Here is a 25,847-nt window from a genome sequence, read left to right as displayed (position 1 = left end):
ATGATGCAATTAAGTTTGGGAACCCCTGTTCAAAAGCATGTTAGGCTGGAGGTGGCATAGAACCAACCCCAGAATCAGGAAATTGTATCACTATATATTTTTTGTTTTTTCTCTCTCTCCTTCTCACTTGAAAGTCTCGCTTCTTTCATGCACTTCCATACTACTTCCACTGCTGTCTAAGGGGACTCTAATTTTTAAAACAAAAATTAACAAGAGAAGCATAGAGTTATTGTTTAACTCATTTCTCTTTATAAATACTTTACCTTTACAAAGTATACTGTGATGAACACACTGATTTTGACAGGTTTCAGAGTAGCAGCCGTGTTAGTCTGTATCCGCAAAAAGAACAGGAGTACTTGTGGTGCCTTAGAGACTAATACATTTATTTGAGCATAAGCTTTTGTGGGCTACAGCCCACTTCTTCGGATCAGAAGAAGTGGACTGTAGCCCACGAAAGCTTATGCTCAAATACATTTGTTAGTGTCTAAGGTGCCACAAGTACTCCTGTTCTTTTTACACTAATTTTGGACACATTTACCTACTGCTTAATGATACACATAAATAATACTCCAGTAGTTTTGAATCTTTTTTGAAAGATACTTCAAATTTCAAGATGCCACAAACTTGTAAGTAAAAAAACCTGAACAACAAAAAGTTTACCATCAACCTATTTACAATGTGATATGGTTACAAATGCCCCCTCTCTATCTAGCCAGGTAGAATAGGAAGCATTTTAGGAATAGGAATCCATCTGATTCATTATTTATGTGTACTCATTATATTCTAACTTAGAGTGAGTGAAGCTCACATGGGAGGTAACAGATGCATGTTTAGGTGGTTTGCACTATATGGTAACATTTTTAGGGCTAAATTCCACACATACATATGCAATTCCTTTAGGCTTGAACTGTAGTTCTGCATGTGGGTCTGAGGGCATAGTTTCAGACTCAGCTTTCATTTATATCCAAATAACCCTAGTGAAGGAAATGTGGTTGCTAGGATGTAAAAGAGGACAGAATTTGACCCATAATTTGGTCCTTAGAATTATATAATTGATCCAAGTCTTTCAGCTATTCTTATTCACTTTATTCTTATTACTCAATCATCCATTTGTTTGTTTTCCTGTAATTCCCTATGCTAAATGACTGTTCATAATTTTATAAGTGTTGAAGATCAAAACAAATGTTTGTAAAAATGAACCAGATCAAAATGTCCTATACCTTTTTTGCTTCAATAGATGACTGTTCTTTTATTTTTCTATGAAGTAAAAAAATGACTCTACTTCTGTATTATTTATCATTCACACATAGCTGCCTGAAGTCTTATCTTCTGAAAGACTGTCTTTACTGACTAAAATGAACTGTTTTTGTCAACTTATTTTTAGCTTTCAAAATTTTTCAGTACATTTGTATATATACTTAAGCTGCATGTTTTACTCATTCTTTGCTGTCCTCTTGCCATCACCTACTATTTCTGTCTTTGATTATCTGAGCCAAATTTCCACCTAGCCCACGAAAAAAGGCTGGGAAATGATGGTGGGGCCAGCCTGCTGATATCTCCAGGCAAGAGTTAGAAGCATACATGAGAAGGAAATGGGGCTGAGAACCATTCTAGCTAGAGAGGCTGGGGTAAAGTGTGGTTTTGTGAAAACACTTAAGGGTTGACACATTTTTGTTGAATCTCAGATAGGATTCCAGGCTTCCTGATGCTGAGCCAGACTCATGAGTCAGTCAGGCAGCCTGGAAAGCCAGCTGGCCTGGCAGTCCTGCGGTTCCTAGGCCTAGGATTCCCTGGCTCTAAGATAGTCCATGTGGCTGGGCTGCCCTGGAGCTGGTAGAAACCAGGCTCTGCAGTAGCTGCTACAGACACTTTCCATGTCAGTTTCACAGGTCAGTTCCATGATACTGTTCAGTGGTAGGCAGCAGTGAACCTGCCATGAATTATGTCAATTTCATGAACCAGCTATCTGGGATCATCTTTTATCTAACACCATGTTTCTGGAATGAAGTTTTTCAAAGTTGCCAGTTTGTGGGAAATTTGGGGGAGTGGAAATTGGTTTTAACCTGAATTTGACTGAAATGAAATTTCAGAATGACAATTTTCTATGAACCAGAATTTCCAAATTTCAACTAGCTCTACTTGGAATACATCATAAATTGCTTGAGAGTCCTATGTTGAGCATGTCACAGCATCTGGCCCTAGAATTTTTATCATTTTCTTTTTGCACCCAGCTCCATCTTTAAAGAGCTTCCTGAAAAAGGAAATAGGGTTCTTTTTGAGGCAGGCAGGGTTTTTACAGCTGGGAAACTGAAGCACCAGGACATTAAGGTCAACATTTTCAAAAGTCACCACTAATGTTGTGCAGCTCAATGACGGGGCACCAAATTTAAGACAACTAGGACCTGGTTTTTCAGAATACTTAGCATTTTTTGCAGCACTTCATATGTTCAAAGCACATTAGGGACATTAACTGATTAATCTTCTTAACACTCCTGTGATTTATATATTATTATCCCCCTTTTACAGATGGGAAAACAAAGAAAGGCAAAGTGATAGGTCCCCAGCCACACAATGAATCAGTAATACAGCCAGAATGAAAATTTAGGACCCCTGTTCCTCAAACATTTGCTCAGTCCTTTAGACCACCCTTCCTTAGCTCCACAGGTAGTCAGCAATGGCAGCTCCCCTTGTAGTTGTAATTGCTGAGCACCTGTGAAAATCAGGCCCTATATGTTTTAAGCTGTGCACCCATCAAATGAGTAACACATGATTAGTGGTTACATGCAAAATTTCTGGTGTGACTCACCCAGTGTCATGTAGGCACTTTATGGCACACACAGAATCTAGGTCACCTGGATGACACACAAACTGTAACCATAGGCTCATCCTTTCTCTTTTTGCAGTTCTTTGACTCATTCTCCACACGCCTTCCAACTTCTGCAACCCAGGGCCTTCTCACTAGTAACCCTGATTCAGCCACAGAGCACTACCCATCCTGGGCACAGGCAGGGGTCCTCTAAGGGAAAAAACTGCGCGATCACAGGAAAGGCTGCACCACAATGCATGCACGCAAGGGGGCTGGCCAGGGCCCCCTTAAATCTGGTTCTCTCATTGCCCACTAGGGGGTTTCTTGCACCTTCCTGGGAAGCTCTGCTATTGGCCGCTGGCGGAGGCAGGGCACTAACCCGGGCTGACCCCGACCAGCAGCACCCAGTATCCCCTCTCTCAAGGCCCACGCGTGGGGACCGGCAGCGGGCCGGGCGGCTCTGCAGTTGGAGGGCGCCACCCCGCTGCGTGCACGCGCCTCCCTCGGGACTGCGCGCGGGGGGAGGGAGAGGCGGGAGCGCGATGACGTCTCCGGGACGCCGACAGGTTCCTATTGCCGCCGCCTCCGCTGCTGCCGCTGGGGTTTGTATGAAAACATCGGGGGCGCTGGGCTGGAGCCGCGCCCGGCCTGCGGGTGACTCCGGCTTCCCACTGGCCCCCTCTCGCCTGGGTGCGACGGAGGCCGAGCCTCGCGGACCGCAGCCGCCGCCTTGCCCCGGGGTGAAGGTGAAGCCGGGCTGGCGGGCGGGGCGCGGACGGACATTAGGCGCCCCCCTCCCTCCCCGCAGCGAGCCCGGCGCTTGGCTGCTGCGCGGGCGGGAGCTGGGCACCGGGCGGGAGTGGGGAGAGCTCTGCCCACGGGCTGGGGATCTGGAGCGGGGGTGGCTCTCCCGGCTGAGCCGAGCGGCGGGCGGGCTGGCTGCCTGGCGTGCCCGAGTCCGGCTTGCGAGGGAGGGAAGGGAACCCCTCGGTCGTCTCCACCTGGTGAGAGGTTAGCGGGGCTTCCGATGCAGATCGGGTCCCTGCTAGTGGTCCCAGGAAATATTTGTAGGGCTGCCTTGGTGGTGGGTAGCCCCGACTGGCTATTGCTGTCCCACCTCCATCGCTACCAAAGGCGGCCAACGTAATGGAGGTGTTAGTTGCACTCTTCGACTCCGCGAGAAACAGTGTGGCTTTTGCAGTGGAAATGTTGAGTGTCCTTAATAGTTGTTTAGTCTCGACTGTTATCAGGTTATCTTACTGATTGCTTGTTTTTGTTCGGTATTTTTATCTAGTCAGTGCTACTATGCCAAGTGTACTAGGTTACACAATTTGTTTATACTAGTGCATTCTCGCCCTCCCTCTGATTTACAGCATGTGGCTTTTTTTACATCTGTATTTTGGTGCCAAACATTTTCTGGTGATGTTAGATGGCCCTTGAACAAAACTTGTCCCCCTTAGAAAGCAGAAAATTATACATAATATTATATTGCCTTATCCACATTTGTATTGCTGACCTTCCAAAACTTTCCTCTCATGACTCCACTGTGCTAACTGTGTAGGCAAACGAGCATAAGTATTTGTACATAAATGACCACTGTTGAAATAACGCTTAGTAAGTGCGCTTAACCTGCCAGGAATCTGCTTAACATAATGTTCTTAAAAATCTATAGACTAGTGTCTCAGTAATAATATTTTGCACTTAAATAACACTTGTCTTTCCCCCCTACCCTTCTATTGAAGTGCTGTGAAATTGATTTGTAGGAACTGGGATTACTGGTGACACTTTCAAAAGTGCTTAAGTGCCTCAGTGAGGCTTTTAAGTTACTTAAGTATGTGGTGTATAATATTTGGAGATCTACCTATCTCATAGAACTGGAAGGGACCCCAAAAGGTCATCGAGTCCAGCCCCCTGCCTTCACTAGCAGGACCAAGTACTGATTTTGCCCCTGATCCCTAAGTGGCCCCCTCAAGGATTGAACTCACAACCATGGGTTTAGAAGCTCAATGCTCAAACCAGTGAGCTACGCCCCTCCCCCCCCCATACTTTCAAAAAATACTTTCAAAAGTGCCTAGGAGATGGTAAGCTATATTTCTGAGACTTCTGTGTGTAACCCTTTACAAACATCAAACATCTGTAACTGTTTAGACAATCAAAGTTAGTTGAGCTTTTACTCTTTTCTTTCTCTTCTAGGTGTAAGATTTCAGTTGTAAATTTTGGGGCAGGGATCATATATTCCTATATATTTGTACAGTGCCTAATGCAGTGGGGACCTGATCCGGATTGGGTGTGGTGGTCTTCAGATACAATTGTAATACAAATGTTGATATGGAGGAAAATAGAAATATGTTCACAATGATGGGAAAGTAGTGATATAATTTTAGAGGAACTTTCATACTTGAATGACCTTAACAAGAAAAGGTTTTGCAAAATGTAATTTACTTTGCAAGTAGCTGTTAGTGTTCATTTTGTTGCATATCTATTTTTGAATACTTTTTTTTTTTTTTTTTTGGTGATAAATCCTGTAAAACCGTCATAGTCTTATGCTTATGACCACATAGCTGTTGCTGGAAATGTTCATTACACTAAGCATTATGACTTCATTTTAAGAGGCACGGATGAGAGCATTGTGGCTATGATGGTATAAGTTCTTATTTAAACACCTCTTGTAACTGGAAGAACTTGTTAAAAGAGATTGTCTTGGCATATTTAAATTGCTTAGTAATGTGTGCCTAATTAAATCTTAAAATGGTTGTTACACTGGGAACAAGCTAGTGATAATTTGACACAATCTCAAAGAATGCTCAAATTTTCTAACAGAATGGTGAACAAGGGGTTTATTAGCACCTTGTCCCTTGTTCACCACCTTCCCCTTATCAGTACAACAACACATGCTTTTAATTTCCTTCTCTTCTCTTTCTGCATTTTATCCCTCCCCTTTCTTTTTTCCCTTTTCCCTTTTTTACTTTTTGCATTTTGTCTCTCCCTTTCCCTTGTGTGCTCTTCCACTGTTTCTCTAAACTTGGTGTGAAGAACATGCTTTGGGAAGACCATAAGGGTCTTTCATTTCTTTAGCTAACTACATGTGGAACTTGCTGTAGAGGACAACTGAATTACTGAAGGTTTTCCCTCTGAAGCAGTTGGCTTTTTATTTATTTTTTTTATTGCTGTTCAGCTCTGTATTCTTAACTTCATTTTGCTGCTAGACTATTCGCCTCAAAGTATAAACCAGAGTATACATCTGCTGGTTCATTTCTCTCTCTGGCTATAGAAGCCACTGCAGAGCAACACAAGGTGCTCCTTTCCCTCTGACTTGAGCTTGCTGCTTCTACAGTACTCTTTCTATACTGGGAGGCTAAGCCTCAGTAGTGAATCCATCTCTCATGACAACACAACATCACTAGTCTGGCCCAGATGTTCATGAACATTTCAGTAAAAATTGTCTTCTGATTGTAGAAAAGTTTTCCCCCCCTTCCATCCCTTCTTCAGTGGAATCATCTGATTTTGAGTGGTGGGATTCTCAAAAAAGGGACTTTAGTGTTTAGCTGCCATTCTAGGTACCTTAGTCGAAACATTTAGATTCTCATAACACTGATCATCTGCTGTCTAGCCTTGTAATCACATAGGAAGTTTAGGTGCCTAAATTTCTTCTAGTAAAGTCCCAAGCTGATTAAATTTCTGCTGGTGGCCATACATGCAGCCGCCTCAGTCCTGACACCACTGAGCAGCTTTGCACCTAATTCACCCCTAAATCCCAGTTGGATTCACAAACTAGGCATTCCCAACCTATCTTGCCTGTGGGGCCTGATCCTGTAGATGTACTTGTAGGCTGCCTTAGAACATGTTGACTAGATGGGGGGCAGCCGCCTAGTGGGGAGCTGGGGACAGCTGGGCTCTGGCTGCCCAGCTTTCTTGTCAATTTCATGGCTGCATGAAATTGACAGTCAATAGCTGATGGAAGTAACACAGTGTCTACACCAGTGGTTCTCAAACTATTGTGCTGGTGGCCCCTTTCACATAGCAAGCCTCTGAGTGTGACCCACCCCCCCTTATAAATTAAAAACATTTGTTTATATATTTAGCACCATTATAAATGCTAGAGGCAAAGCAGGGTTTGGGGTGGAGGCTGACAGCTCGTGACCACCCCCCATGTAATAACCTTGCGACCCCCTGAGGGGTCCCAACCCCTAGTTTGAGAACCCCTGGTCTACACAGAGACTGTCGCCCCAATTACACCGACATAGGCGCTACGCCTCTTGTGGAAATGGAATTATGTCGGTGTAAGTAGGGTACTTACATCTGTGGGACAAGGCTGTCGTGTGTACACTGACATAAGCTGCCTTATGTCAACCAAACTGTGTAGTGTAGACCAGGCCTAACTCACTTTGAGGGATGGGGCTTAAACCACATACCTCTTCTGGGCATTTCCTACTAGCTAGTCTATGTGGCTCCCCACTCAAAATGCTAGTTATGTGAATCCCCTTTTTTAGGGGCCCTTTTCTTTTTATCATGTTTATTGCCCAAGTATTTTGGGACTTCCCACCCTAAACACATTCATGGGAAGTTAAATCTCTAAGTAGGTGAACTGTTCTTGTGGATCATGTTTTCTTTCTGTTATAACTTGCTTGGCAGGCAAACCTGAAACAAATTAGTAGCCAAATTACAGCCTAAATTAATTTAAAAAAAAAGTTGGGGAGTGGGGAAAGGAAGATCATTTTACCTACATAATACTTCCAGCTGAAGTTGTATGACCAAGGGTATGTCTACACTACGGGATTAATCCGAATTTAGATAATTCGGATTTGAGAAACAGGTTGTATAAAGTCGAAATGAGTGCGGCCACACTAGCACAGTAATTCGGTGGTGTGCGTCCAAGTACCGGGGCTAGCGTCGATTTCTGCACCGTTGCACTGTGGGTAGCAATTCCATAGCTATCCCATAGTTCCCGCAGTCTCCCGTGCCCATTGGGATTGTGGGTTAAGATCCCAGTGCCTGATGGGACAAAAAACATCGTCGCAGGTGGTTCTGGGTACAGCCTCACTTCCTCCCTCCCTCCCTCCCTGCATGAAAGCAACGGACGGCAGACAACCATTTTCGCGCCTTTTTTCCTGGGTGGGTGAACACTGCAGACTCCATACCACGGCAAGCATGGAGCCCGCTGAGGTCAAGACAGCACTCATGAATATTGCAAACACCTCGCGCGTTCTCGTGGAGTTTATGCTCAGCCAGGACCAGAAAAACGAGGCGAGGAGGCAGCGGCGGCGGCAGCGCAGCGACAAGCATGATGAGGACATGGACACGGACACAGAATTCAGTGAAACCACAGGCCCCGGTGCTTTGGAGATCATGTTGTTAATGGGGCAGATTCTATCCATGGAACGCCGATTCTGGGCAAGGGAAACACCCACAGACTGGTGGGACCGCATAGTGTTGCAGGTCTGGGACGATTCCCAGTGGCTGCGGAACTTTCGCATGCGTAAGGGCACTTTCATGGAACTTTGTGACTTGCTGTCTCCTGCCCTGAAACGCCAGAATACCAAGATGAGAGCAGCCCTCACAGTTGAGAAGCGCGTGGCGATAGCCCTGTGGAAGCTTGCAACGCCAGACAGCTACCGGTCAGTCGGGAATCAATTTGGAGTGGGCAAATCTACTGTGGGGGCTGCTGTGATGCAAGTAGCCAAAGCAATCACTCAGGTGCTGCTACGAAAGTTAGTGACTCTGGGAAATGTGCAGGCTATAGTGGATGGTTTTGCTGCAATGGGATTCCCTAACTGTGGTGGGGCAATAGACGGAACCCATATCCCTATCTTGGCACCGGAGCACCAAGCCACCGAGTACATAAACCGCAAGGGGTACTTTTCAATGGTGCTGCAAGCACTTGTGGATCACAAGGGACGTTTCACCAACATCAACGCGGGCTGGGCGGGAAGGGTTCATGACGCTCGCGTCTTCAGGAACACTACTCTGTTTAAAGGGCTGCAGCAAGGGACTTACTTTCCGGACCAGAAAATAACCGTTGGGGATGTTGAAATGCCCATAGTTATTCTTGGGGACCCAGCCTACCCCTTAATGCCATGGCTTATGAAGCCATACACAGGCAGCCTGGACAGGAGTCAGGAGCTGTTTAACTACAGGCTAAGCAAGTGCAGAATGGTGGTAGAATGTGCATTTGGCCGTTTAAAAGGTCGCTGGAGATCATTATTGACTCGCTCTGACCTCAGCCAAAGAAATCTCCCCATTGTTATTTCTGCTTGCTGTGTGCTCCACAATCTCTGTGAAAGTAAGGGGGAGACCTTTATGGCGGGGTGGGAGGCTGAGGCAAATCGCCTGGCTGCTGATTACGCGCAGCCAGACACCAGGGCGATTAGAAGATCACACCATGAAGCGCTGTGCATCAGAGAAGCTTTGAAAACCAGTTTCATGGCTGGCCAGGCTACCGTGTGAAATTTCTGTTGGTTTCTCCTTCATGAAAACCCTCCCCCTTTACTGACTGATTTTCTGTAAGGAACCCACCCTGCCCCTTCCCCCATCTTTCTTTCAAACCAAATAAAGTCACTATCATTTAAAAATCATTTATTCTTTATTAATAGATTAGAAAAAGAGGGAGGGAACCCGGGTGGTATTTGGGAGGAGGATTGCTGGGAAGGAAAAAGCCACAAAGAAAAGGTTAAAAAAATGACAGCCTTTTGCTTGGGCTGTCTACTGGGGTGGAATGGGAAGGTGTACGGAGCCTCCCCCCCCGCGTTCTTACACGTCTGGGTGAGGAGGATACGGAACATGGGGAGGGGGGAGGGTGGAACAGGGGCTGAAGCGGCAGTCTGTTTTCCAGCAGCCGTTCCTGCACCTCCACCAGACGCCGGAGCAGCCCCAGCGTTGCATCCTTCATCCTCTGGTCTTCCTGCCGCCATCTCTCCTCACGTTGGTCCCTCCTCTCCTCACGTTCACTGACTTCTTTCCTATACTTTGAAACTGTTTCCTTCCACTCATTCAGATGAGCTCTGTCACTCCTGCTGGATTGCATAATTTCAGAAAACATGTCCTCCCGCGTCTTCTTCTTACGACGCCTTATCTGTGATAACCTTCGGGGTGGAGGAGGGAGGCTTGAGGAATTTGCAGCTGCTGTAGGGAGGGGAAAAAAGAGAATTGTTTTAAAAGCTACATTTTGCAGAACAATGCTTATACTCTTTCACGGTGACCAACACTGTTCACATTACATAGCACATGTGATTTCTGTGCAAGGTCGCATTTTGCCTCTTAATGCTGAGTGCTTGTGGCTTTGCTGCTAGAGATCACAGGTCTGGGCAACAGAATTCGGGTTGCATACGGCCATGGTAAGCCATTGTTTTACAGCTTCTGCACCCTCCTTTCCCACATACCAAGCATAGCCTGTAGAGTGCTGCAGAAGCCTGGCCAATCTCAGCCAGTTGGGGGGGGGGGCAGTGTGGGGGGGCTTGTCTGGGCCCCTTCAGGCAAGTAGAGTGCTGCGGTTTTTCTGTTAACATTCAGCAGCACCAGAAAACAAACTAACCCCCCCCCCCCGGCCATGAATTCTCTGGGATGATCACGGTACCCCTCCCCCCACCGCGTGGCTGGTATCAGGGAAGATCCCTGCAGGCACCAAACTACCCCCCCCCCCCCCGCCGCCGACCCCCCCCCCTCGCCATGAATTCTCTGGGATGATCACGGTACCCTCCCCCCACCGCGTGGCTGGTAACAGGGAAGATCCCTGCTAGCCAAACGCGGAAAACTTCAGGGCCAATTTCCCATCTGCGCTTGGCTAACTGCAGGGAAGGATTTATTTTCCGCCACAGGCAAACAGCCCAGTAGGAACGGCCACCTCTGTCCCCTTAATTAAGTTCCCGTATTTCAACCAGGTTACCAGGAGTGATATCACTCTCCTGAGGATTACACAACAAGATAAAGAACGGATGTTGCTTGAATGCCAGCAAACACCGGGACCATACACTGCCAGGCTTTGTCAGGCAATGATACCAGATTACTTGCTGCAAGCATGGCGTGGTCAAGTGTCCTACCATGGAGGAGGGAATAAGGATGCACTGCCCAGAAACCTTCTGGCAAGGCTTTCGGAGTACCTCCAGGAGAGCTTCATGGAGATGTCCCTGGAGGATTTCCGCTCCATCCCCATACACGTTAACAGACTTTTCCAGTAGCTACAGACTTTTCCAGTAGCTGAACTGACCGCGAATGCAAAGTCAGGCAAAGTAATCATTAAAAACCGTTTGCTTTTAAAACAAGTTTTATATTTTAAAAGGTAAACTCACCTGAGGTCCCTTCCATGGGGTCAGAGTCTTGGGTACTGGCTTGGGAGGGTACTTCAGTCAGGGTGATAAAAAGATCCTGGCTGTTGGGGAGAATGGAGTGCTGTGTGCTCTCTGCAAGTTCATCCTCCTCCTCCTCCTCCTCTACCCCATCGGCAGACTCCTCAGGCGTCGAGACTATCCCCGACCCAGAATCCACGAACAAAGGTGGGGTAGTGGTGGCAGCCCCCCCTAGAATTGCATGCAGCTCGGCGTAGTAGCGGCATGTCCGCGGCTCTGACCCGGAGCGACCGTTTGCCTCCTTTTGTTTTTTGATAGGCTTGTCTGAGCTCCTTGACCTTCACGCGGCACTGCTCAGAGTCCCTATTGTGGCCTCTCTCCATCATGCCCTTGGAAATTTTTTCAAAAGTTTTTGCATTTCGTCTTTTAGAACGAAGTTCTGCAAGCACTTAATCCTCTCCCCATACAGCGATCAGATCCAGTACCTCCCTCACGGTCCATGCTGGTGCTCTTTTTCGATTATCAGCCTGCATGGTTACCTGTGCTGATGAGGTATCTGTGGTCACCTGTGCTCTCCACGCTGGGCAAACAGGAAATGAAGTTCAAATGTTCGCGGGGCTTTTCCTGTCTACCTGGCCAGTGCATCCGAGTTCGGATTGCTGTCCAGAGCGGTCACAATGATGCACTGTGGGATAGCTCCCGGAGGCCAATACCATCGAATTGCGGCCACACTAACCCTAATTCGAATTGCTAAAATCGATTTTGGCGCTACTCCGCTCGTTGGGGTGGAGTACAGAAATCGATTTAAAGGGCCCTTTACATCGAATTAAATGGCGTCGTTGTGTGGACGGTTACAGGGTTAATTCGAATTAAAGCTGATAAATCCGAATTAAAGTCGTAGTGTAGACCAGGCCCAAGACTCAATCACTGGAAATTCTCTGTCAGAGACAGTTCTCAGATATGGATTGCACTTGCTAAAATTTGTTAAAACTTCAGAGTGATAATTAGGGTTTCTCTTTCTCTTTCTGTTAAATACACTACACTAGGGCAAAAATGTAATACTGCTCACCATAAGAATTCTTGTGATCTATTGTTGGCTAACTATTCCACACATCTTTACTGTGTCCGAGACCTTCATAAAGCTTTGTATAAGCCTTTTTAAATGCCTCTGTATAAACTGCAGGTTAGTGTTAGCCTTGACAAAGACCAGCTTTTTACTGTAATGTGGTAGCATGTAAACTTTTGAGATGGTTAGTTTTCTTGTATAGTAAATATTTGTAGAAAAAATAAATATAAGGAAACAAGACAATAGTCCATCTAAAAGTATCCTCTCTAAAGATTTTCCAGCTTCAAGAGCTTATACTTATTTTTTATTGTGGGTCTGAAAATAGACTCTCTAATTTCTTATGAGACTCCTAGTTATGAAGAGATTTTTTGCTTTGATTCAATTGGTAAAGTTACATTTCTGTCTTCCTGTACTTATCCAAAAGACTGTAGTCACCAGAGTTGGCAAAGACCTTCTGATATGAAACAGCTTCTTAAGGAAGGAATATTTTCAATGCAATTTGAAGGTGTCCATGCTATGAAATGGGGAAAATATATTTATATCAACACTCAAATTCACAGCCATGCAAATTTAGAACATAAGAATGGCCATACTGGGTCAGACCAAAGGTCCTCCAGCCCAATATCTTGTCTGCCGACAGTGGCCAATGCCAGGTGCCCTAGAGGGAGTGAACCTAACAGGTAATGATCAAGTGATCTCTCTCCTGCCATCCATCTCCACCCTCTGACAAACAGAGGCTAGGGACACTGTTCCTTACCCGTCCTGGCTAATCGCCATTAATAGACTTAACCTCCCTGAATTTATCTATTTTTAGCTGCACAAAATCTCACACTTCATTTATCTATGGTATGCATTCAAATATCTGAAAAATTATTAGGGAATGGTAGGTTCTGTGAATAGGAATGGAGCACACACTAAAACATTTTATTGTTTTTAAAACTGCTTTAGAGGAAGAGAGCTGATCCCCACAAATTGTGTATCTTTATTTCTGCTGTTGACTGACTTTCATTCTTAAAGAATTTTCAGAAAATATGTTACTTAAAAAAAAAAAAAAAGTGTTTGTATCAAAGATCTTAGAAACTAGACTGGCCATGGGCAACATTCTAGAATAAGTGTAGATACTTGCAATATTAATTATAACTACTTGTAAAACAAGGTGTTACTGTAGAGTTAGGCACAACATAAAGTTGATCACTTGAAACATCGCTGAGAGTCCTGCAAATTTAATAACTGATTAAGAAGAATTGATGATATTTCAGGTCACTAAAAATGTGAATTGGGCTGCATAAAGAAAGTAGATTTTTGAATTTGTGCCTTAGACAGAGACCTCTAGATATTATCAAATTTGAAATCTCCCTGAAGCACTTTGGAGTTTCATGAGTGTTAGTAAATGAAGCAATATACGTTGAAGTTCAGTCTAATTTAGAATGGAAAATAGCAAGTTTCCGTTGACTAGCACTTCTAAGCTTGTATAGCTACGTTGTAGAAATGGCCTCTTTCAGAAATGAACCAGTCCCTCAAAAAACCAACCCAACCCCCTCTCCCCAAACGATTGGTAGAGATTGTCATTTGTACTACCTTAATCTGGAACTTGTCCACCAAATCTGTGAATGAAGAAGTGATCACTTTCTCCTCTAAAAGAATTGAATGTATGCTTTAGATTATAACTCCTTCAGGATGGAGATTCTCTCTTCTGCGTTATAGTGCCAAGCACAGTGAGGCCCCAATCCCAGCTGGAACTTCTGGGCACTAACATAATATAAATGTTTACTGCTAAAAGGAAGGACATTTTGTTCTGATCAAATGATCACTCACACCAATCTATAGTAACTAGCTTCTGTCACCCAAATTATGGGTGAAGATGCGTGACCCTAACTACCCCTGTATTCAGACCCTATGCACTACTGCAAGGGTATTTGTACAAACTATGCCTTGTGAGATGTCATTTGAGAACTAAAACCACACTAGTTAATAATATAATTGAGGAATATATGTGACAATGGTGCATGTGGAGTTATGGAGGACCTCTGATACTATGTTTTAAAGTCTGTATTTGAACAAAGTAAAAACAAGTCTGCCCTGGTCTTGAATATGAATGGAGCAGATTACCGCATATGTAAATTGTAATTTCATGGTCAAATAGAATCATCAAAGCTCACAAGGTGGTTTTGGGGCGGGGGGAGGTCTGCGTGTTTGGATCATAAAAAATTGTGTATTTGCTTGTTTAACCAGCTTGGTCATCAGACAGAGACCATGAGGCTATATTTACATAAAAGCTAAACAAAACCATCAAACTGACAAGGGGAGGTGATAAGGGCATAACTGTCAGCAGAGGATGGAGACTGCACTCCCAGGAAGGCATCCTGTTCAGGGTCAATGAACTTTAAGAGAGATGCTTTTCAAAAGTTTACTGGATCTATAAAGAGAGGGGCAGTGAACCCTTAAGATGACAAGGGTAACCTGCACCTTGTACATCTGTGGAAGGTCCTTATTGAGAGAGAGTCAGCCATGCTGGACCAAGAGTAATTAGTGAGTGAAATCATCTTAAACAAAGACTATGTCTTGCTAGATTAAGTTCTAGATTTGTAGATGCATGTTAGCACTTTTATTTGCTTGTAATTCTATCTACCTGTTTTTCTTTTTCACTTGGCATCACTTAACCTGTGTCCTGTTGTTAATACTAGTTTTGTTTTAATTTAAACCAACCCAATGCTGTGTTTGAATTGGAGTTTCCAGCTAATGTGGCAAGCTGCTGAGTATTCTCTCTTAACGGAGCAAACAAACCTTATTTCTCTGAGTGGTCTAGGAGAGGGTTGGTTGCCTCAGGGCAGATGGTTTTGGGGAAATGCAGGACTGGTAGTGTGTTGGGGTCACTTGGCTGTTGTAACCAAAGCTGGTGGAGATCAGTGTGTGTCTGTGGTGTAACAAGCAGGCTGTGGAGTCAGTTACTGAAACATAGCTGCTTATCACACAGACACTTGGTGTGTGCTTTCTGGGAGCAGAGCATTTTATGGCATTCAGGGCCGGTAGTGACACAACCTCTCGCTGGTCTGGATTGCATCCCTAAACGTCACAGGAGGATATTGAGATAAGTGTACACCAAGTATCCTAGAGATTCTTGCTACATCTAGTAGGATTCTGATGTTATAAACTTAAGCCCTGATTCAGGAAAACACTTAAGCACATGCTTAAGTGTTTTCCTGGCTTGTGGTCTTTGGGCCTGTTCCTGAAAACACATACATGCATGTGTAACTTGTAAATCAGGTCTCTTTGGGAACAGGCCCTATGTTTGTAAAATCAAAGTCCTACTGGATGCTTTAGCAGGATGACATCCATAGGGAATACAATGAATGTAATAGTCTATTTTTATACTAGTTTGTCTAACCAAACATTCCAAATGTCTTGAAAAATCTTGCTGCTTATCAGTTTATAAGCCATTCTTTCATGGATTTTTGAAGTTTCCCAGTATCACCAATGATGTACCATCAGGATCCTTTCTGTTTTCCATTGGTGTGATGCACAAGAAAAAAGAACATGCAGAAATTCTTGTCTGTGAGGAACAGCAACATCTATAGGAAGAGTGCCACTATTGGTTCTAGTGGAGGGTTTTAATTCTGTTCTAATTGTTCACATATTGTTTTTCTGTATTTTTGTAGTTTATTCCATAGTGTGTATGTATAAAAAGTTGGCATCCTTCCATATTTAGTCTCTATTCATCTGTGTAATCATTTGAGTAGAACAAAAATCATGAAATAATATATTCTAAACGTTGTATCTACTGCTATATCTTGTTTCAAGGTACAAGCATTTTTTAATCCCTCTAAATGTTCAAGAAGCCTCTTGCTCAATAACCTGTTAAATCGTATCCTCAAACAAAAAAATCATCCGTTGTGTTGTGGTTGGATTCATACATCCATTTTTTGTCTATTACATCAATAATTGCATTACAGTAGAACAGTGGTTCTCAACCTATTTATCATTGTGGGCCGCATATGAGGCCCACAAAGTGTTAACTGGATCACAAATTGAGAACCACAGAGCCCCCCCACAGTCACTTATCCTCAGTGCCCTCCACCCAAAGACTCCTCCACAAAGTGGGGCCAGGAGCGGAGAGCTGGACGTGGGGCAGGGACCCCGGACTCTGCTGCGCGGCGACCCCGAGTCCTGCTGTGGGGGGCTGGGCGATAGCCAGCTCTCCAGACAACGAGCTCTGCTGTGGGGAGGCCAGACGGCAGCCAGCAAATACAGTACCGTACTATGGTAAACCTAAACTACAAAGAAAATAAAGGGAAAGCAGCATTTTTCTTCTGCATACTAAAGTTTCAAAGCTGTATTAAGTCAATATTCAGTTGTAAACTTTTGCGAGAACAACCATAACATTTTATTGAGTTTCAAACAACCTCCATTGCCAAGGTGTTTGTAACTGAGGGTCTACTGTATAAGCATGAGCTTAAAAAAAGAGAAATAGACTCCAATCCTGAAAATAATTAAGCACCTGAGTAACTTTACTCACCTGGGTTCTGTGGGACTACTTATGTGAGTTATAGTAAGCACCTGCTTTAGGCTTTGCAGGCTTGGGATCATTGCATCACGAGGCTCTCACGTATTCTGTTAGTGTACTCAGTTCAGAGAAAATGATCTGATGTTAGTTTGATCAATATTGATTTGTCTTAGGAAGACAAAGCTTGGTGTTCAAGTTTTCGAACAGATTGAAACTTTAATTAAAAATCTATAACATCTTTTGGATTTTTGAAATCTCAATTATTTGGGTGGTGATGGGGATCTGTCACATGTAGAAAGTACCCCATTTGCTTGGTGTTAGGGTAGCTCTTAATTTTTTTTTTTTTTTTTGGTCAATCTGATAAGTTCTGGCAAAATTGTCTTATGTGTATGTAAGCAAAGTCAGAATGAGCTCTACCCTGACGTGGTGGTGAGTTGCGGAAAAGGACTTCAGGGGCTGATCTCATTTGCCTGGGCACACCCACCCCGCCTAGCATGAAGGAACTACTTGCCCAAATGGTCACTTTGGCTGCTGTGGGACCCTCAGTCTCTTTGTTATTGGGGGCAGGAGTAATAAAGTGGTGTTATCCTGGTCATGGAATCAAGGACAGTAGAATTCTACTTGGCATTTTATGACAGAGGGACTCGCCCTCAACTAAATAGCACTTGCTAGGCAAGGGACATGGGTTCCAAAGCCCAGTGAACTGAGAGAGGCTGGGGATGCATATCTGAACCTGGTGTTTAGGGCCCTCAGAAGGTGCCCACAAAACCACTTTGACCCCTCCTCTCTCCACTGTGTAATAACAGAGCTAATTTTTGACTTCTTTAGGAGTCTTGTTACATGCCGCAGAGCTGAAATTACTGATTCCTAGGTCTAAGCATTAGACCTACTTTGGCCAAGTGGTTCTGAGTGTGTCAACACTGGGCCCCCCCCCACTAACAGCTGAAATCACTAAAGAGCTGAAATCACTGAGAGCTGTGTTAAGGGAGGGTGAGGGGGAGCTGAAGACATATTGGTTAGCGGCCAGCAGGACTGCTGGCGGAGAGGAGCAGCTGGTGGTGAAAACTGTAGCAGAACCCCGTGGAGAGGCGTGGCAATCGACGGTCGACCCGAGTAGTGGAGCGTGGAGCATGTAAACTGACCCCCATACCTTCCTCCACTTCCACCCAGGCTCGGGAGGTAATCTCTGCAGATGAACTTCTGAACTCTGGGGGCTGCACTGACCAAGGACAGAAACTGTGGGTAGGGGTGACTGTTGGATTGCTGTACTTTTCCTGAGGGGAAAAGGACACTGCCAAACTTACTTGGGGGTGGGTCTTTTGCTCATTGTTTGCGTTATGAATCCTGTTTGTGTGATGTTTCCCCAACATAATGCTGCAATGTTTCCCTCCTTTATTAAAAGGCTTTTGCTACACTCCGGCTCTGTGCTTGCAAGAGGCGCTTAGTGGGGGTGGTATGTAATTGTCCCAGGTCACTGGGTGGGGGCTTGAGCTGGTTTTGCATTCCGTTATTGAAACGGAACCCCTAGATACTGAACCTGGCCCTTGTTGCTGCCAACTCTGACGGGCAGAAGGGTTACATGTAGGCTTGGCAGAATAAGATTTTTATTTTTTACATGAGATTCTAGGAGCATTACCTCAAGTGGCCAATTCAGCACTGTTTCGCTTGTGACATTGGACAGCTGGCGGACAACTGAGTCTATGGGTGCATGCAGTATCCACATATTAACATGTACTGAAGTGCTTTACAAGTGGAGCCAGCTACAGAGCTAAAGTAACTAGGATCACAAGATATCAATTTGTTTCATTCTGAAGCCCACAAAAGCACTTTGGTGCAGTTCAAGTGTCTGAATGCTCTAGGTCAAGGGAAAAATAATGACAGGAAGAGGGGGGGGAAAACAGGAGGAGACAATAAAAGAGATGGGGAAAGAAAAGAATGGGGCTGTTAATGTTAGCAACTCACATGACTGGAGAATTGTGTGCAAAGTGTACTGATGAATTATCAAAATCTCTCTTTAGTAGTCTGCTAGACCATGCAGTGAACTTGTATTTAAACCCTTAAAAAAAACCTAAAGAAATAATCCTCTGATCCTATCCACTTGCCCCACACTAAGATATTCCTTTACTGCTGGCAGTCAGACAGCATTACCTACAGCTTTTTTAAAGAGACGTCAATTTGAAATTTAGTGAATTAAAATAAAAACTTAGAAGTATTTTCAGATACCATATCTACCCCATGCCCACTCAGAACAGGTATAGTATCTACAAGAATTTAAAAATAAGGCGTGTGGGGTTTTGTTTAGTCATATTTTCAATTACTAGATTTCCAGTTGATATTTCATATAGTCCAATATGCATGAAGTAATAGCCCTCTATGGGCTCAAAGTTTACCAGTTACAGAGAAAGAGTCCAACTTCCACCATTAGGACTACCAACAACCCAACAGACCAAACCTGCATACAACTACACTGGACCCTCGCTAGAACACAGGATTTGGGATCCATGTACTGTACCGCGGGGACTGCGTTAAAATGAATTGCAATTAAAGTAATTAAATTTGGGATCCATGGCTGCGACCGCATTATATGCGAATTCGCGCTATGTAGATGCACGTTCTTCCGAGGGTCCAGTGTATATATTTTTTAAATTTCCAAATAAAAATGCTTCTTTAAGCTGGAGTTGCAGTTTTATGTACATAAAAACAGCCAAAATCCAGGAGATTCAAAGTTAAACTTCTCATTCAAAGTGTATTTAAATATATAAAGAGAACAGAAACAGAGTTTGGTATCAAACACTCTTAAATCTGCAACCCTGTCCATCCACAACGTAAGCTTTGTGTATGAGATCAGTATCACAGTTATCTATTCATTCAGGCTCTTATACTGGTGCTCAATTGTAATATGACCTAACATTTTAAGCTTTGGCTATTTTTCCAATTCAACCAGAAACATCTAAACACCAGAGTTCATGAGCTTTAAATTTATGGTTAAACTACGTCAGTGATTTATGTAGCAGAGCATACATATCCTAAATGCGAATATAAATTGGGTTTATGAGGTTTCCAGCCACAGGCAGCCCTAACTACTGGGCACAGAAACAGGTTAAAATGGTTACAAGAGTACCACAGCATTAAATGAGAAAAGTATATTAGAAAGGGAAGAAGTTAGTTGGTCTTTAGTTTATAAGCGTGTGTTAATACCTTGCATTTATATAGCAGCTTCTATCTGAAACTCTCAACATGCTTTATGAATTTCAGTTAATTTAACCTCAGAGCACATCTGTAAAACATCTTTGACCTTCCATTTTTCCACGTGTGAAGAGGGAATAAGCAATTTTCCTGTAGGAATTCAGTGTTGGAATAATGTGACTCCACACCACTCACTCCATCCATTAAGTAATCTGCACTGTACCCAGGCATGCAACCTAAAAACCAAGGCCAGAAAGGTTTGCATTGAGGAAACCTACACATGTACTACACACACCCCTCTGTATCTAGCCATGAATCCTGAGAGACTAGCAAGTCAGACACTCAACTAGCACAAATCTAGAGGAGGTGAAACAGCTGACCCACATTATGTGATTTTGGAAGTTGTACATGCAGTTTTGTATTTTAAGAAAACCTAAAGACGTTAACCAAGATCGGGGGCCATTGTGATAGACTAGTGCAGGGGTCGGCAACCTTTCAGAAGTGGTGGGCCGAGTCTTCATTTATTCACTCTAATTTAAGATTTCACGTGCCAGTAATACATTTTAATGTTTTTAGATGGTCTCTTTCTATAAGTCTATAATATATAACTAAAATATAGTATGTAAAGTAAATAAGGCTTTTAAAATGTTTAAGAAGCTTCATTTAAAATTAAATTAAAATGCAGAGCCCCCCAGACCGGTGGTCTCTGGCATGCGTGCCATAGGTTGCCTACCCCTGGACTAGTGCTTGAAGGGTTTCCCTTGACACCCATCTGCCCAGTGAGTAAGCCCATTACCTTGGGTGAAAAGGTACCTATAACACAGGGGTGGGCAAACATTTTGGCCTGAGGGCCACATCTGGGAATTGAAGTTGTGTGAGCATGCATGGCCCACCATACAATTGGGGTTGGGGTGCTGGAGGGGGTGAGGGCTCCACAGTGAGGCCAGAAATTGAGTTCAGGATGCAGAAGGGAGCTCCGCACTGGAGCAGGGGGTTGGAGTGCTGGAAGGGGTACAGGCTCTGGTTGGGGGTGCAGGCTCTGGGGTGGAGCTGGGGATGAGAGGTTTGGGATGCAGGAGGGTGCTCTGGGTTAGGATAGAGAGGTTTGGAGGGCAGGAAGGGGATCAGGGCAGGGGGTTGGGGCACAGGGAGAGGATCAGGGGTGCAGGCTTACCTCAAGTGGCTCCCGGAAGCAGCGGCAGTTCCCTTCTCTGACTCCTATAGGGAGGTGCAGCCAGGCACCGCCCCTGCAGCTTCCATTGGAGCGCCGGCGGGGGCCATTGGAGTGGGTCCATTGGAGTGCGTAGGAGCCGAAGTGGGGCTATGCCACAGCTTCTGGGAGCTGTGTCGAGCAGGGCCATGCCATGGCTTCCAGAGCCGTGTGGTGCAGCCCCCAACCCTGTGCCCCGGCTGGAGCGGGGCCGTGCTGAGGCTTCCAGGAGCCATATGGTGCAGCCCTCAAACCTGGGTCCTGGCTGGAGTGCTGGAGCGGGGTAAGCCCCAGATCCTGCTCCCTAGCGGGAGTTCACAGGTCAGCTTAAAAAGGCTTGCAGGCCGGATCTGGCCTGTAGTTTGCCCACCTCTGCTATAACACCATGTTCCTGGAAAACATTTCTCCCTACCAAAATTAAATCAATTCCTTCTCTCCCACCCCTCTAATCCCCACTCCCGTCTCATCTCTCTTAGCATTGTCCTTTTCACTTTCATATACACCAGCACACAAAGTTTCAAGACTCCTTAGCAAGCCTATAACTCATCCAATTGTATTCTCAATCTTTATTGCCAAAAGAAGCAGGAGAGGGGAAAGAAAATGTAAGCACCATGACCAGACAATGAGTATATTGGCCAGGAATTGCGTTTCTCCCTGGTACCTGGCTGAAAAACTCCTCTATTTTGTACTTCTCTTAAGACTAGAGAGTCAACTTCTAAGATATCTATTTGTTGCAAACAAAAACGGGTACTGTATAGTAGAAATCTCATTTGCTCTGAATAGCAGTTATGTTCAAACAGTAAACAACCAGCTGAAGAAATAAGATGCGGATATATACTGCCTGTGTGATAGCCTGCTCGTTGCACTCTTCCATGCTTGCTTATGTTATGTATACCCTTGTAACAGTGATGGAACGGGGGGTGGGGATGAAAAAAATCTAATGTCTTCAAAAATCACTTTACAGCTTTTTAGTGTTTGTGTTAGATTAATCATAATTGTATGGTTATTGCATGATATCACTACAGGGCAGAGGTAAGGTTGTTTGGGTGCCTTAACTGTTTGTTTGTTTCTTTAAGATGTTGGGATTTCTTATGTGTAACCTTAACTCTAAATTCCCTAGGGCTGTACAGCTTGGTTTAAAGATAAAGAAATAAAAATTGGAGATGTTGTTAGTTAATACAAGTTAATGAAACATTTTCTGCCTACTAATATGAACAGGTTATTGGCAACATGCTTCTTGAAAATTTATAAGGATTTTTTATTGCCGTCTTCTAACGCTTGTTTAATGTGCATTCTTCTATTGTAATATGAGTGTCCTCTCAGACAACTACCATAAAAGAACAATCTATGGTAACTTAATCATGTCTTCTCCCTCCAGTTATCTCTCTGGCCTGGTTTGAATAATCTGAACTTTATAACCTTGTAGATAAGGTATTTTGTGTAGTAGACCCAGTTGTAGTCCTTGTAACCAATTCTTCCCCCACCTCCCTCTTTTTATGGAAGGAAGCAGAGAAATTCTACATTTGAACATTGGTTGGACAAACTGGCCAGCCGCCTGTTAGCCAGACACACACTGTTGGTGCTTCTTGTGAGAAGCCAAACATTCTTCCTCCCCATTGGTTGCTAGGAAAGGAAATTGCTTCAGGTCAGGGGAGGGAAGCTGCTGTTACGCCTCACTGTTTATATTGGTCTTGGCTTGTAAATGTCTGAAAAGTTTGGAGTCGCTTCTGCTGTTGGTTTGGGGTTCTCTCTTTCTTCTACTGGCATCAGTATCCTACTTGCGCGTGAAACATCCTATTCTTTCTCTCTATTTAAATTTTTGATCCTCCTTTCTCTCCTACTGATCACTTTATACCTCTTCTGCGGTTCATCAGCTAGCTGCATAACAAAACTGGAAGTTTTGTTACTGCCTGTTATCTTCAAGTGGTAGTGATAATAACAAGATCTTGTAAACTTGAGGGCTAGTACGCCGCAGAGAAAGTTTCTCACCCACAAATCGCAAGAGGATAAGTGCCTTTGTTTTCCAAACATACTGTTTGAGTTTGTCTTGTACTTCAGTGCTTTATAACAAACATATGGCCTCTCAGAGAACTCTTCTTTGTATTCTAAGGGGTCTCACTCACATTTTATCTCGGATAGAATCACTGAGATTCAGTTTATGGTCCTATAAACTGCAACCTTAATTGCTTAGAGGCACCATATAAGTCTGAGAGAGACTCCAAGGACACTATGTACTTAAAAGGATAGGAAAACTAAGCTATTGGCATGCTGTGGTTTCTGTCCAAGAAATATTTTCAGGTCCTACTTAAATAAGAATACCAAACACTTTGTTTCTGACGGTGCATCTAGATTTCTAGTCTCAAAATTTAAGAACATGAAGCGGCCATCAAGAAAAGGAGGTATAGTGTGGCATCTCAAATTTTTTCAAGAAATTTGGAAAAACGTACATATCTGGCTCCAGGAGATGCCTAAGCAGGTAGTTTTCTTCTCTGGACATATCGCGCAAGTTGTTCATGATACATGCATTATGATAAAATTACTGATTTTCAATATCTTATCAAAGTCTGTATTCCCTGAGATTAGCATGATTAAACTATAATTTAAGACCTTACTGCATGCTTACTGTATTTTCAGTATTCTATTAATTTTGCTCCGTTCCTCAGGCCCTATATGTTGAATTGGGAACAGAATTACCTTTTTTCTTCCGTGTACCAAGTACTCTTTATGAAATCACTTGTATTTAAAACTTCCAGTGCAGAGATTCTGAGCACTATGATATGATGGTAGCACTTCATTGTACAGCAAGACAATACATTGCTAATAAGTCTTAATTTTTTAAATGTGTTTTACAGGTTATCCGAGATGGTGAATTGAAGAACTAAGTTTTTTCCAAGATGAACAAAGTAAAAACAACATCAGAGAAAAGGTAAATGCAGCAGTATATAGACTTCTTGAAGTTCAACCTAGTTACTTATCACCCTCTTAAGTGCATTTTTGTCATATTTGAATTAGACTTACTATATGAATAAACACTTTCAAAATTGCATTTAATTTCTTTGAAAGAAGTAGTAATAAATTAGCACAACACTAAATATTTTGGAAGACAGTCATATGCAAAAATGCACATCAAACTGCATGCTTACCTTTGGGAATGCAGTTATCCGAACTGCGCATGCAAAAACGGTCATTTGGACACCTGTTACCTGAAATGCAACCATAGTAATTAACCTTGCAAATACTGTATAGGAAAACTATTGCCTGCCTGTATTTGAGCACATCTCTGGGATTCCATCTCCGAATTTGTCTTGAATAGCAATCCTTCAAAGCATTGCATAACTACAAATATGAACAGAAGTACCAACTTCAGTGGGGCCATACGCATGTATAGAGAGAGGTGCTCGAGACTGTCTATATTCCGAACTAAGGGGGTGATTCCCCTGTTCGTGTACATATGTTTGCATCGCTCTCATCAAGCTAGCACAAGTATAAATATCAGTGTAGCTGCAGTAGCACGGGTAGTGGCTGTAGAGGCACAGCTTAGCTGTGCAAAGTACATACCTACTGATTTCCGGCAGGTTTGTACTCGGCACAGCTAAGCCATGTCTCTCCTGCCGCTACTTTTGGATCCAGGGCTACGCTGCTATTTATACTTGTGCTAGCTCAATGAGAGATAGCAGGGGAATCGCACCCTTAGCTTGTAGTGTTGAGGTAGCTTAAGTGGTTGCAAAATCATAGCCTTGACTTTCTTTTGTTTATACCAAGTACCTACGAAGAAGCTTCTGGGCATGGGGGTGGCAGCAGTGGAAGCAAGCATGCAGGCAATTGAGTATACAGTACTACAAAATTTCAACAGTACTAAACTTTTCTCCAAGCATTTCAAAAGCAAAACCCCTGCCCATTCACCCCATCCTTTTTGGCATAACCTTTCTCAGATAGCAATTTCAGTCAGGCAGGTTTCATGCCCATGAATGGTTATTGCTGAAGGAATAAAGTGTAATTTTATAAATCACATACATGAGACAAATTTACATGTTGTGTTACCAAAACATGAGCAAGAGACATTTCCTGCTCCAAAGATCTTGCAATCTAATATAGAGGCAAGGGTGTCAAAGTCAAAATGCTGATTACTGATGCATATATGTGGCTGATGGCTCAACTCTTGAAGTTTGTATATAAGGAACAGATTATTTCATCATTATTAAACTATTTAGAGAATTTACAAAATGTCTTATGAATGGAAGAAGCTTAAGACATTTGTAACAGTTTGGTATTCACTGCAATAGCAAAACCATCTAGCTAGCTTGCTCTCTTGGAAAACTTTCTACCCCTCCAGTGCAAAAAAAAATTTGCAGGGTATTTTACCTTTCAATGTATTTCTCTATAGTATTCCTTTCTAAATTAGAGTATGGATTTACGTGTTGGACCCATATACCACCATGTGGATTTATCTCAACCACAGGAGGGATTTCAAGTTCATTATGAGGATCTCTTACCCTCATTTGGAGTAGTCTTGGCTCCTTACTTGTCCACTGCAGCAATGGAACAGTTTGACATTTGAGACTAGTGCTTGTTGTGTTTCCCCGCCTGGCAGCTAATGAAAGACCGATCTTTAGAAATGGTCAAGAGATCAATATGCATCCCAGCCAGGGAGCATTAGTTTTTGGAAAGTGAAGTCCTTTCTCCGCAGTGGGTATTCCTGAACTTGAGTTCCTGCTAATGATGGTACCAGGAAAAAGGTATCCTTAACTGGATTCAGCTCAGGATATATCGGCCTTTTGCATGGAAGGATAATCGGAACT

At 43.6% G+C, this 25,847-nt stretch overlaps 1 protein-coding gene across 3 annotated transcripts in view; it reads left to right on the top strand.

The window, feature by feature from the left end:
• Positions 1-3,238: 3,238 nt before the first annotated feature.
• AGTPBP1 (ATP/GTP binding carboxypeptidase 1) overlaps positions 3,239-25,847 on the top strand; it is a 128,311-nt gene continuing 105,702 nt past the window's right edge. Inside the window, exons 1-2 of one of the 3 annotated variants that reach the window (XM_054032072.1) lie at positions 3,239-3,408; positions 23,901-23,974. In XM_054032072.1, the coding sequence (XP_053888047.1) occupies positions 23,943-23,974 (32 nt within the window). In that variant the 5' untranslated portion in view covers positions 3,239-3,408; positions 23,901-23,942. The other 2 variants (XM_054032070.1, XM_054032073.1) reach the window with 2 other exon arrangements.

This window comes from Malaclemys terrapin, chromosome 6 (genome assembly GCF_027887155.1).
Source record: "Malaclemys terrapin pileata isolate rMalTer1 chromosome 6, rMalTer1.hap1, whole genome shotgun sequence".
NCBI lineage: Eukaryota > Metazoa > Chordata > Testudines > Emydidae > Malaclemys > Malaclemys terrapin.
The sequence above is the reverse complement of the archived record's forward strand: the minus strand, read 5'-3'. Positions and strand labels throughout refer to the sequence as shown.